Below are 14,218 nucleotides of genomic sequence, written 5' to 3'. Positions count from 1 at the left end.
AAGTCACGAGTCACTCGAAAAGAGGAAACAAAATATAACACAAAAGACTGGCTGAGCAGGTAAAAACCAGCCTCCATACATCACCTCCCAGCTAGGATGATTGGCATCAGCTGGTGAACCCGGTAGCTCCTCACGAGCTGGGAGGATCGCAAGGCTGAAGTAGATCTTAGGACATCCTCTAACCGTAATGCATTTTGGCCTACCCTTTTTCCACAAGTTAATGCAGAAACAGCTCTGCCAGAAATGTAATAATAAAATGCTGCGACTTGGACGAGCCACAGGTAGAGCATGACCCGCAGAACGCAGACACAGGGACGCGCACACGCACGTACCCCTGGGTTGATTTCTTCCAGACGTGATTCAATACAGGATTACAGACATATGCAAACTACGCAGGATCGACTGGATGGTTTATTTAGCTGTTTTTGGCTTGATAGTGACCCAAACCCACCATGATTGTGTAGAGACATGGGAAAGTGGGTTTTTCATAATATTAATTATCAATCCAGCAAACATCTTTTTTTTTCTTTCTCTTTCCTTGCTTCATCTTTCAAGATCTCAAGATCCAAAGTCTCCTGCAGCCGTTTGTCTTGGTTGAAATCCCGCAACCAGGAATAAATCTGATAAAGCAGGTTCATTAATCCATTTATTCCAGGATCTCTCACCTGTCTGTGAGAGGAAACCATTGATTAACTAATGACTGATCAATTATAACTTTCATTGGCACTAAAAAATCAATTGAATGGCATGAGCATGAATCATATTCTGGAAGGCTATAATAATTTAAACATTAGCAAACACAAATAAATCTAATCTGGTTATGATTTGAGAACTACACAGTTCACAGTTCAGAAAGTTCTAGAGGTGCAACAAAGTCATTTTCATCAGGATCATCAGTTTCTATTTATTTGTATCTGTGAAAAGCGATGAAGAAGTTTATTTATTACTGCATTTCTAGTCTGGGATGATCTTTTCTTTTTTTACTTATCTATGCATATTAAAGTCTCACATCATGTGAAGGAGAACGACCTCGCTAGCACTCTCTTCTTAACCAGATATTTGGGCACCACCGTTTTCAATAGCCTCCTCACGAGGTCCAGTCTGCCTGTCCTGATCAGAGTTTTGGCTAACTCTGTCACATCCTCGGTGTGAGTCCTGTAAAGGCACCTCAGCTCCGTTTTTACGACATCCGCAGTGTACTTCTCCTCTGCCTTTTGCACCCACACTTCCAGTTGGGTGACGATGTCATCCGTGTCAGGACCTCCATGCATGAAAAGAACCAGCAGGGCCTGCAGGAGGCATCGTAGAGCCGTAGTATCTGTGCTTCCTGGTCTCTCCAGTTTCATTGCCCGTTTGAAGCAGTCTGCTGCATTTTGCTCCTCACCCTTCAGCAAGAGGCAGCGCCCTCTGAGCACGTGGAGGTCAGGCAGGCTCTCCCCCAGCTCAAACTGTAGGGCATGGGACAGACTAACCAATGCACAGTTCACTGCCCCCTCATCCACTAAAAGACTCTCTTGGAGTGCATCGACGCCCATGTAGTAGTAGACCTGAGAGGAAATACGGGATATTGTAAACCATGTTGTGCTAAAAATGTAATCTATATTGCTTGTTAATGTTTGTGTTTCTACCTGTGCCATCTCAAGGTGAGTCAGCAGACATGGGTGTACAACAAGGACCTTGTTCAGGTCTTTTCTGGCCTCAGTTAACTTCTGTCGGTCTGGGAGTCCACCTTCACCTTGTTTTGCCTTCTCCAGGTCCTTGATATAGAGCATCACATTAATCTGAAAGGAAAAATATATATGTTTGAACTGTATGCTTTTTCACACTTCAATCAGATCTACAATATACGAGTCTTCACTTTGCAAAAGTCTTTACAAAATTGTAAATTCCCCAACTTTCAGTCTGCCATGCAACTTTTCATACATGAAAGTGTTCTTACATAGAAGTCAGAGCAAACACGCTGCTTGATTTCGTTGCTAACTGGACCCTGCAGTACCTTGGCGCGGGTACAGTAAGCCTGCCAGTTGAGCTCCGGGTCTGGCAGCACATTTAGGCTCATGTTGCAGATCCCTGTGGCCATCTCAAATTTGCCCAACACAAGGAAGATCTTTCCCAGGAGGTTCAGGGTGAACGCATCGTCACTCGCCAAGTTTATGGCCTGAGGACACAGAAAAATACTCCATATTACAGAGCACAAAGTATCCATGTACTGCACCATGCAGAAATATGAGGTACTTGTACTTTACTTGAGTATAATAAATGTGTAGAGAAAATTACTATTTCTTGTGCCCTAAGATAACCTGAATCAGCAGAACACAGGGCTTGTTTTCTGGGATAAATAAAATAAAACATTTTGTGACTGAAAATAAAGCAGCACAAAGAGTCAGCATAGCAACAGATAGCAGCCATACAAGAAGGTCCAAGTAAATTATAAGCTTTTATTCTCTATCTTGTCGTATATTTGGTGAGAGATTCTAATACATGGATTAACTCACCGTTCCATAGCAGGAAAGAGGATCAGTGGCAGAGTAGCCACAGTCATGTACAGACATGGGCACAGTGTTGAACTCGTCCTTTCTCTCCAACATGATGCCAACGAAACACCAAGCAAGAGCTGGGGAGGGAGGAAGAATCTGGATTTTTACTTTTTTTTACTGATTACGGTTGCAATTAAAAGAAATATCTCCAGCAGAAAACGTCCGTAAACACACAGCAGAGGAAAATCCTAGAGGTGCCCCACCTTTATGTCGTGTCTTCTCACATTCTAGTGATTCTTTGAGGAGCTTCAGTCCCTTATTGAAGTGGGACAGTCTGGAGTATTCAGAGTCTTCTGTGGTCTTTACTATGTCATCCAATCTGAAGCAAAAAAGTAAAAAAAATATGACTGCGCACAAACAAATATTTACACATTAGGTGGTGCAGTCCTCATATTTGACCAGTATTTTACCTTATATAGATGGTTGCCATTTTAAAATACCAGATTCGTTTCTCCTCCATTGATATCTGAAAAACAACAATATTATTTACAGATGATTATAATTAAGTAAAATATAATGTCATAGAAATTACAGCAATAAGAATACATTTGTTGTGCAGCAATAAATATCTGAGCCTTCATGTACAGGTCAACCAGCATTTTTAATTTCTCTTACCCAAACGAGTACATTCAAATATTAAAAACAATAAGGAGGAAATTGCCTTTATTTGATTTTTGGAGAATGTTAGTTTTATGTTATGATGAGCTGCATACGTTTAATGTTCTTCAGTTATTTTCGAAACAGCCACGTCCTTCAAATTAGTTAATTATTAGTCATAGAAAAACATTACCGGACGATTTGTGCGCCAACGAGTGATTACGATATTTTCATATTTTCGTTTCATCACAAAGTCTTCACTCCTGCGCTCCTCCGAACCTAAACAGACAGCTACGGCTTTACTCCGAGTGCTAGTGTACATGAAGGTCTAAGTCTCCATCTCACCAGCTCACCCCCATAGTGCAGGGCTCTGTTATAAAGTCTCAAGGCCGCCGCCAGCTTCTCCCTGAGGTCGTCTTGGCCACCCAGCTCCACGTCGTAGGGGTACACGTAGGCCTGCTCAGCCAGACAGCGAGCCGCCAGAATCCTGGTCTCCTCCTTAGAAGCCTCTCCGCCATCTAAGCCCATCAAGGAGGACACTCTCTCCACACACTCTCCTGCATCCAGCTCCCTCCCCAGCTTGTCGTACACATAGCCCATGTTAGCCCAGGCGTTAAGGTTGCCAGGGTCTTCTTTACAAATGCCTCTGAAGGTCAACAGACATAGAAAGTCAATAAAGATCTTGAACTTTGGATGTAATACTTTAATTCTTGCCTTTGAGAAATTCTACAATTACCATTAAGCACAAGCTAATATAAAAAAAATCCACATGACCCATATTGGATAAATTGCTGATCTTTCATGTCAGAGTAGATCATAATTAGCTTACAGAGAATTATAACCTGTGTGGTATTTTTTTGTTATCCTAAAAAGTATTAATAGTCAAGATCTCTGTGTCTCAAACTGACACCTTTTGTTTCGCAAATATTCCTAATAAGCCTCAACAATGATTCATGATCACCTGAATATTTCCTCAGACATTTCCAGCTTGTCGAGGTGAAAGGCCAGTAAACCCAGAAGATTTCGGACAGCGTACTGCAGAGGCCCAGCTTCAGCCTCCAGCTCACCTCGGAGGCTTTCCTGTTTTATACAAGTATCCCTGAATCTCAGCTTGGCCGGACCAACGGGGTCGCAGTTGAGGTTAAGGTCCAGGTGGAAGTGGCCTGGGATGTAGTCCATGTCTTCTATGAGAATCTGTATGTCATCTGTTTCCATGGCCTCCTGCCCTCTGTGCACCAACTGTAATAATAAAAATTAAAAAAACTAGAAAGATCTGTGTATTTGTGATACTTCACATGACATACTTCCTCTCTTCTTCAGCTAAGAGCCAATGCAATGTGAAGGAATTCATCCTAGTTTTGTCAGCCCAGTGCAGACAGGCTGAACAGGTTCTTCTAGGGAGTGACTAGGGCGTGGAATGTATGGGGTAATAGTGCATGATGGATGCATATACCTTTTTTTTTTCTTGCATCAGATGTTTAATGCAACCCGTAAATATACTAAACATTATTTTTTCCCCCAAAAAGTTCATCTTTCTGCATTTTTTCTTCTTTGCCGACAGCAACGATCACATCCAGGTTTTGAGTTTTTGCAAAAATGAATGTCACGCCTTTGTACTGTCTGAGTCACCTGACGCCAACAAGAGAATGTAAACTACCTGCATCGGTGTGCCTGAACTACCAAAGGAAACCAAAAAAATTAAGTTAAACCAACATTTAAATAACCTATTCAGACATGTTAAAATAAGATAATGATATACTTGATGGCTAAACGGCCAGAGCGAGGATGCATGCACTTCGAGCCACAAAAGCAAACACAGAATGAATTCCCATCATACTGCAACTCAATGTTATCTTCCAAAGTCAGATAAAAAATCTGTACAAACATCCAAACATTTTCACCAGCGGGTAAAGCAGACTGACAGCAGAGTGTTCCTTGTTGTAAATAAGTCCACTATTAGATTTGATGGGCTTTTCAGGCCCATGTCAATTCCCCATCGAGAAAGGGCTAAACTAAGCTAAAGAGGGGTTACAGCAGACATGGGCAAACCCAGGCCCGGGGGCCATATGCGGCCCGTTGGTCTTTTTAATCCGGCCCGCCAAACTCGTCCAAATTATATCATTAAATATAATTGTATTATAATTAAACCTCATTCATTTGACCTTTTCCCCGTAATGCTACCTGTAAAAGGCCAAATCCTTTAATGCAATAGCTTTTATGTGTCATTTATATTCGCTCACACAAATACTCCATCCATCTGTTCTTGGTCCGGCCCCTCTGTCAAATTTTAGAACCTATTGTGGCCCGCGAGTCAAAAAGTTTGCCCACCCCTGGGTTACAGCCTATCCCGACTGACGTCGGTCAAGAGGGAGGGTATGCCCAGGACATGTCACCAGTTCATCATCAGGGCCAATACATAGGAAGACAAACAACCATTTACTCTCACAGCTACACCTACAGAGCAGTGAAAAGTAATTTTGCGTTCTTGCGGGATTTGATCCTTTGTTTAAACGGTTTCCAAAAATGCCCTCATTCTGTTTTATCATGAGTAGAAATTGGAATGCTGTGTATGTTATTTAATGTTTCATTAAAACATGACAGAAACTTGTAAATAAATTGTGAAATGCTCTCTATAATTGCAATATTGATATACTGTAGTCCTATCAGTATTAATAATATCAAGGCATTTCAAACAGGAGAGAGACGCACATAATGAAGTACGGTAATATGAATTTGCAGACATTAGCGGTGATGGTGGCTGATGAGCTGCTGAGATTGATGATGTAGGTGAAAAAATACATTTAGTGCAGGCAGGGATACAAATTACGCAGCGCCCTAACAGAAGCGCAGTTTAATTTTATTTTGGCAGTTCCCAGTCATGAAAGCCAGTGTTCTTTTACCCGTATTTTATTTTGAAACTTCACAGAGGAAGACGCATGATGACCGGTTATGACAGTCCGGGATCTCCTCTCCTCCGCGCTGCGGCTGCTGGCCGCTGTCATCATGCAGGTGGAATCTGCGCAATGTGACTCAGTTTAGGAATCTCCAAAGAGACGCGAACGCATCCGTCTGCGTTGTCGCAAATAAGACGGCGGACTCAAGGAATGAAACTGTGAAGGTCTGAACCAACAAGCCACGGAAATGTAGAAGACTTTTTATTTTTTTTCATATCTGCTTTTAAATTTGTTGCGTGTGCGTCATCAGTTTGGCACAGCTAGAACAATAAATCCTCTGAGCGTCATGCTGCTGGAATAAACACGCACTGTTGTGTTTATGCTGTAACATCGTAGTTTTTTTTTTCTGGTGCGGTCTAAATCAGCTGGAGTCGCATAGGATGCCATACAACCCTGCAAGGAGGAACAGACGCAGCTCGCAAAGCAACAATTTCCAGGACACGAAAAGGACCCGATCGTGATCGTTGCAGTTCATTTCGGTGTCAACAGCGATGGATGAAGGCACGGCCGGCGAGACCATCCCAGATTTGAAAGACATAGAGGTGAAAATTGGCAGAAAAGCCCCCGAGGGCTTGCTCAGGTGGATGCGGGAAGAGGCGTCTTCTCTCCGCGGGGACGCCAAACTGAGCACCGCGCACGACACCGCGAAGGAGACGGGGAAGAAGAGTTTGGATGAAAAGATCAATAAATTAAAGGTGGAAATGGTGAGTGATTATACGACTGTGTGTGCGTGTGCGTGTGCTTGGACAAACTGTGAAAGAACAGTTTATCCTGACCCAGGGATGATTATGAAATTGTAAAATGGAACGTTCCATTTTTGTTTTGCACATTATGGTCAAGAAAAGCCTCTTGTTGTTTGTTTTCGAGCGAATGCAAGTCAAATCAGAAGAGACAAGTAAAGCAGTAGCATAAATCCCACATGGAGTGCAAACACTGGTTGTGGTGGCGGCGGCTGTTGACTCTGCTGAGTCAGATGAAGTTGATGAAACTGTGTGATTTGCAAACAGTGGCTGGTGATGGGGAGATAGATTAATAACATAAGGGGTGAGCAAACTCTTTGACTCGCGGGCCACAATGGGTTCAAAATTAAATGGCAACAAAGACACACTGATGTGTGAGAGCTTTAAATTATGACCCACATTTGAGAGAGTGAGAATAAACAGAATAATAAATAGAGAAACAGAGACGGCTAATGTCCCGAGAGGATCAAATCGGTTTCCTCCATCTCTAAGGCTCAGTAGTTGATGTGATAGATTTGGTCTGCTTGATTTGTACATGAACAGATGCATAAAAACAAAAGTATATAGTTTTATTGGGTGCAGTAACTTCCTGGGGTCTTCTCAGCACTTGAAGTTGCCAGGCAACCAGTGGGGGGGGATTGAGAACAAACGAGGTGGCGGAATCGATCCAGTCATTGATTCCTGCCAAGAATGGAGCAAAGTCTACATGCCTCATTTTCCTTGATTGTCATCAACACACCCTCCAAATTTGTCGGTCCATTTAAGATGCAACAATTTCCCGCGTCTCCCTTCGTCACTTCTGCTGCTTCACTTGCATCCAGGGTCCGTTTAAGGAGTTAAGAATGTTCTCATCACTCCCCAATTTATCTGTATAAGCATATCTGTAGGGAATGATGAGGTCAGAGCTGGGACACCAAACTCAAACTATGTTCTGCTGCTGCGATAACTGCGTGAAGCCATGAGTCGTCCGACTGGAATGTAAAAAAAAAAAAAAAATCCAGCTTAACTCTTTAGTGTCTAGATCTGACAAGCAGCTGCATACTGTAAAATGAGAGATCATGCATTGGTAATAGTTCAATCACTGGAGTGATGAAGTCTCTCTATTCTCAGTCAGTAATTCAAGCAGCTCCTCACCATGCCAACAGATCACGTGCAGATCACTGTGGTTGCTAGGAAATGAATTGACCAACGTAGGCTGGCTGAAATGTGATGAATGCTCCGAACACCCCATCTATCTCCACCAGCTGTACGCCCGGAGAAGATCATGAAGATCACAAGGACATAATAAAAAGGGAATTTGTCTCCTCTTTCAGTCAGTAGGGCTCCGAGGCAACAATAACACACACCTTTACCTTTACAGTCGCTTCTTTTCCCCATTTGTGACCCTTCATGTCCTTTTCTGTAGTTGTTAGGCAGAACAAATGTACCACTAACCGAATTAAAATAAAAACCACGAGACCGACCATGAATTGAGTTTATGCATATCGTCACACAGGACTGTTGGAGTATTCCGCTCCGTTAGCATTGTGCCACCTCAGCGCTGACAGGCACGGAGCTACTTTTACAACCACCATCATTAGGAGCTCAATCTTTGCCAGCTGAAAACCTCAAACCTCAAACCTGAGCTCCACCCCAAGTGTCTTACTGTGGCCCAAGAATGTCATCGGGTCCAGGCCCTTCTCTTTGTCTGGACTTTTGTCCCTACTGTAATGTGATTCCTTATTGTATGAATGAGAATCATTAAAAAAAAAACATCTATAAATACTTGCCTGGGTCTCGCACTCTTTATTTCTTTGCCTCATGTTGTTAGAGCTGTATGCCAATAAAATGTGTGCCATGGTTTAGTTCCTATTCTCTCCATCCATCCAGCCACCGTTATAGCACTTTAATTTGACAGACGCTTGTGTTCAGTGAGTGACGTATGAGCAGTTCACGTAAGTACATGCTAGAGTGGAGTGTTGAGGCGTGGTCTGAAACGGTGGGTTTTCAGCCTTGCCGGGACTTTTCATCCATAAAAACATAATGTTTGTCCCCACAGCGTTTAACTGTCCATGTGTTTATGGGGGCAAGACTTGCTGAAATGCTTAAGTCTTGCTTTGAGGTTAGGCATATAGTGCTTATATGGTGTGTGTGTGTGTGTAAGCCTCTTGGAATTAATGTCAACCCAGTGCACTAACAAAGCACGTAAACCAATTAATTAACCCGCCTCGGGACAATGTTGGAATGTTTGATCATCATATTCCAGTCAGACGTGGTGAAAATGGTTCAATTAAATGTTTTTAAGAGGCCTGAAGAAGTTAAACTGGCCGTTATTTCACACGGCAAACCCAACAGTTTTGTCACTCTTTTTCAATTCACTGATCTTAACTTGGATGAATCGGTTTGCTCCTTTCCACCGTTTTATTGATGTAATCTAACGGGTCACAGTAAAGGACATGAGAGAGGTGAACAAATCACAGTCAAATGATGAAGGGTTTGGTCTCTGAAGCCTAAAAATGACTCCACAGGTTTTACAGTAACACCACTTATTACACAATTTTATGAATAATGTACAGATATGCTTTACAATTGAGAATATATATTTAATGTAGGAATATACATGATTTTGCATGTGAATGTTATGTGTGCAGCCATAACGTTAATATACTTACACTTAAATACTTAAGCAAGGTTAAAGCTTACTTTTTATTACAATTCTAAACTGTGATGAGGCAGCAACTTATGTAAAGTGTGCCAAACAACCCCATGTGTTATTGTACATAAGCTAAAGTCTTGGGGACAGTTAAGAGGCTATCATTGCACGGATACTGAGGTACTGCTTGGGATTCTGTGAGGGCTTATCTGCACAGAAGCGCAGATGTCATCGGGCCAAGCTTCGAATGGCGGTGCCATTTATCACCTCTTGGCCCCGCGCTTCACCACAGACCTCTGTTAATGTATTATAGGGAGGAATTTTCCATGACTGCAGCCATCTTTTTCCTCTTGTTCATCATATTTAGTTTTTAAAAGCCCCCCCCCCCCCCCCCCCCACACACACACGCAGACATCTTATTAGACAGATTTTTCTGATAAATATTTTTTTTCATACCAGATGACATCATAAGTAGATGTTCAAGTAGTTTAAACCAAGTGTCCAGACATCTTTTTAAAGATTTGTCCGTCATACTTTCCACCGTATCAAATTTCAGTCTCTCAACAGCATCTAGTGTGGACTCAGATTGGCTCATACTGTCTGAACAGAACAAACCGATTCACCTGCCTTTCCCTTTATTTCTAGTATGTTTCCTTTTATCTTTTATCTCAATTTATTTTCCTTCTGCCATTAAATTTTTTTGCTCCCATGTTGGTTGGGGCTACGTGGGGCTTACCAATTATAGTTTGTCTTGGCTTCATGAACTGCATGCTATACAAAGAAGACAAAAAATGGGACCACAGTGGAAACGGTCAAGCTTCGGTCTTTGGTTTCACCCTTGTTCATTTCCCCACAGGCTCACTTGCGCTCAGTCGACGTGAAGATCTTGCAGCAGTTGCTGGCGGTCCATGAAGGCATCGAGGCAGTGAAATGGCTCCTGGAGGAGCGCAGTACACTAACGAGCCACTGCAGCAGCCTAACTAGCAGCCAGTACAGCCTGGGCGAGGGTCCCGACACCTCCTGGAGAGGCTCGTGGAGCAGCCTGCAGGACCCCAACGACAAACTGGACAACATCTCCATCGGCAGCTACCTGGACACCCTTGCGGACGATATGGATGAGTACTGCCCCTCTAGCTCTGAGTCGGTCATCTGTTCCACCACGCCGCTGGCCTCAGAGAGTACTTTTGGAAGCCGGAAAAGCACCGCAACCGGGGGCATAGTCGCAACAGCCGGGGCAGGACCTGGGGTTTCCGTGAGGTCTAGCAGTGGACCCGAAAGTGTAACTCGGGCAAATCGAAACGGACCTGGAGCTGAAAATGGAACACAAGTGAAAAGTGGGGTTACCAGTGCTATTCTTGGGGCTGGGAATATCAGGAATGAAACTGGGAAACCAGCTACTCCTGTCAGCTCTCCCAAAGCTAAGCTTGAGGGTCCCAAGCAAGATGCTCCTCTCTGGCCCAAGGCTGCAAAGATGGGGAAAGGAAGTCCCGTTTCTAAGGGCAACGCCCAGACTCGAGCTGTAAAGTCAAACGGTGTTCTGGAGAGAAGCACCATGCAGACCTGCAGCCCGACCCGTCCCAACCTCAGCGAGAAACTGGGAATGACACAGAGCCCCAAAGCCAAACCTTACAAAAATGGAAAGATTGACTTGGAATCTTGTAAAATGAACGGCAAAATGCTGGAGTATGACGCACACTGGAAATGGGTGCAATCGCAAGAAGATGTGACATTTCTGTAAGATGGGTAATAACACAGGAGACTCGAGCTGGTGTGGAGGGCCCCTTCTTAAGTTCAAGTCCACATCGCTAAAGGACGGAAGTGCAAACTGCTGTTTGTGAAATGCACATAATGAGGCTTTGCTCGTTTTGAGTTTTAAAGACAAAAAGTAACTTATTTTGTCTCAATGTTCCCTCCTGACTGCACTAACTTTCTATAAATCATTGATGTCAGTATTAAGGTGGATGCACATTACAGGATTTAGTTTGTTTTTTTAAAGAAAAAAGTGAGATGCAGGAAAAACAGTTTTGAAATCCCGTAATAATTTTTCTCAGGGTGTTTCCTGATTATCTTTTAATTTCCTCGCTTCATCTCCCTGTCTTCAGCGCAGTGATATGATCTATACGATCTTCTCCACCTTTAACTGCCACAAGCGGCACTGATTGAGCCTATTCTACTGCATTCAAGGTAGAAGAGAAACGTTTCCCTTATTGAGTGATAAATCAAATGTTTTCTATACATCATTTGTATACTCCAGCACTTAATGATTACTCAATCAAGTAATCACTTGTTAGAAGCTCCGAGCGCATTATGACCTTAACAAAAAGTAGTGGATATTAAAACAACAGTTAGTAAAAGGTTGTCTTTAAAAAAAAAAATATATATATATATATATATATATGCACCCACTGCTCGCATTCGTGTCTTTGTGGAACCAATACCTTCAGTGCTTAACCAACTGCAATATTGTACGTTCAGTGAATCTCAATATTCATGCTCTGTGAATCAGGTAGGATTCTAGTTGCGACTCAGTATGCAAGCAAATACTTAATATGGCTGATTGTTGTTGAGCGGTAAAGTGTTTCCACAAGCTGATTCGTGTGAATCTTAGCTGCGTATATGTTTGATGACTGCAATGCTATGATAATCACAGCTTTCTCACTGGTATTATTGCACACGTTTTTGCCTCTGCTTTCGTGTGCAAACGGACAAACTGAAGATCTTTGTGCTCTCGTCGTTTGAGTATCAAGTTGGTAAATGTGTTATTTTGGCCGGGTGGATGTTGCATGCCTTTTGCTGAAAGCCTTATTGGTTGAATTGTGAGAAATGTGAGGAGGACTTAACACAATCAGAGAAGAAAAAGCAATCATGAAACCCTTCTACTAGCTTACATTAAGCAGCCTCTTCGGCAAATGAAATGCATAGCATAGTCTGTGCTTCAGGAGTTTCCAAGGCTGTCTTTGCATGCTTGGTGTGTGTGTGTGTTCATATACAGTATATACACATTTTAAGCTCAGCATGTCCATTTCTTTGATCAACTGAAGTGTTTCCTCTCTGCCTTTCCTTTCATTCCGCTTTCTCTAACCTCACTGGTTTGATGGAAACGTTCAGTCTGTGCCAACGCACACATCACGCACACACAATGCCGTCTCGCCAGAGACACCAAGATACAGCCGGTACCACAGAAACAGTCACCGAAAGCCAGTTCTGCAGACAGGTGAGGAAATGTCCTCAAACCTGACCATGAACTTTTGTCAAGTTGGCACATTTTTAAAGATCTTACTTCACGTTTTTCTTTCCTTGAACTGAATGCAGAAGAGCACTTCTGGATTCGTTTTTCATCCACGGTTTATCATTCATCCACAGAGTAGACGAAAAGTCATGTGAAACCTCTGGTCCTGTTTAACATATGTGCTGGCTGTAAAGCGATATTGCATGCCAAAGAGACTGGCCGCTCTGCTCATTTGTGGTTCTCTTTCCAAATTATCCGAGCCAGTCGGAGAAAAACTATATTTTAGTGCAGGAAACAAACCTGGAAAACACATTACATCGAGTTCTAGTGTGTCTTTCCTAAGCTAGTCTGTAAGCCCAATAAGATGTGCTGTGTTTTCACTTGGAACATCCAGTTTAAATTTACAATATGAACATTTACCAGGAAAAAACATGTGTGGACGATTGTTTTTAGACAGATAGCAGCTGCATCTTGACGATATTTAAAAGTGTTCCTGACGCATTTGTGGAAAATGCAGTTCATTCCAAGCTGGTTTACATCCAGACCTGTCTAGGGTACGGATGTAAACACAGCCCGGCTGTCCTGCTGCTAAAATCTTCCCGTTTCTTTCCTTTCATGATGTCTGGGATTTATCAGATGCCCCGTGTGTGAAATGTTTGCCTTGGCACTTGCCTAGACACCCTCCAGCTATTCTGGGCACAAGACAAACAGCACGATTACGTAGATGAGTGGATATCCACATGGTTGTCATGACAATGAGACCGCCGAGGCTTCGGCTCTCGGGGCTGCATGAAACAATATGTATTGCAGCACCAGAAGCAGGATGGTAGTGCTGTTTGGATAATGACAGGTGAAGGACGTTGGACAACAGCTAGTCACGCTTTTTAACAGAGCCGTTAGAATAAACATCAGAATGAGGTTTTGTAATCTGTGATAAATTCTGATGACATTTTTCAGGCACTTCTTCCAAATTGGGCACAATTTTTTGAGGAATCAGAAGTTTTAAACAGTTCTATTATTGAAGGGTTAGTTTTCCTTTTCTTTTCAGCCTACTATACAGTGAAATAATTAATCTCTATTAACCACCTGAAATGCTGTCAACAGCCTTTTTGCATTTCATTCAGATTCCAAAACTGCTCAAAGAAGTGGAAGTGAATTGAAATAAGCCCCGTTGAGTTCTGAACTGGATCCAGAACTGAATTTAGCCAAAACGAAGCTCTGAGGGTTTGAGAGACAAAAGCCACAGAAACCAAACTGCAATTCACTGGATTGGCTGAATCGATATATCTCGCTTGAGTGAGTGGAACTGTTTTTATTTCCATTATATAATTATAATAATTATTTTATAATGCAATGTGTGAGACAAAAAGTATTATTTTCTTGGTTGAAATGTTGAACTAAACTGATTATGTTTATTCGTGTGGAGAATTATATTATGCAGTGTCTAAATTATGCTAGCTTATCCAATGATTAAAAATATTTTAAATATTTTGGCTGTTTTTGTTCCCTTGATATAGAACAAAAAATTA

General features: G+C 42.4%; 2 protein-coding genes across 2 annotated transcripts; one reads left to right on the top strand and one right to left on the bottom strand.

Annotated features, from left to right (window-relative positions):
• Nucleotides 1-976: 976 nt before the first annotated feature.
• ttc22 (tetratricopeptide repeat domain 22) lies at nucleotides 977-4,484 on the bottom strand. The gene is made up of 9 exons (XM_068743782.1): nucleotides 4,439-4,484; nucleotides 4,096-4,373; nucleotides 3,480-3,780; nucleotides 2,948-3,003; nucleotides 2,741-2,856; nucleotides 2,496-2,614; nucleotides 1,997-2,158; nucleotides 1,629-1,781; nucleotides 977-1,547 (listed from the first exon to the last, which is right to left on the bottom strand). The coding sequence occupies exons 2-9, from the start codon at nucleotides 4,347-4,349 to the stop codon at nucleotides 1,011-1,013; spliced, it is 1,698 nt and encodes a 565-aa protein (XP_068599883.1). The 5' UTR covers nucleotides 4,350-4,373; nucleotides 4,439-4,484; the 3' UTR covers nucleotides 977-1,010.
• Nucleotides 4,485-6,579: 2,095 nt separating this feature from the next.
• On the top strand, nucleotides 6,580-11,198 carry lurap1 (leucine rich adaptor protein 1). The gene is made up of 3 exons (XM_068743887.1): nucleotides 6,580-6,792; nucleotides 10,317-10,621; nucleotides 10,808-11,198. The coding sequence occupies exons 1-3, from the start codon at nucleotides 6,580-6,582 to the stop codon at nucleotides 11,196-11,198; spliced, it is 909 nt and encodes a 302-aa protein (XP_068599988.1).
• Nucleotides 11,199-14,218: the final 3,020 nt, after the last annotated feature.

The sequence above is a fragment of the Brachionichthys hirsutus genome, chromosome 9 (genome assembly GCF_040956055.1).
Source record: "Brachionichthys hirsutus isolate HB-005 chromosome 9, CSIRO-AGI_Bhir_v1, whole genome shotgun sequence".
In the NCBI taxonomy this organism is placed as follows: Eukaryota; Metazoa; Chordata; class Actinopteri; order Lophiiformes; family Brachionichthyidae; genus Brachionichthys; species Brachionichthys hirsutus.
Note: the sequence above shows the minus strand (reverse complement) of the source record. Positions and strands in the feature narration are given on the sequence as shown.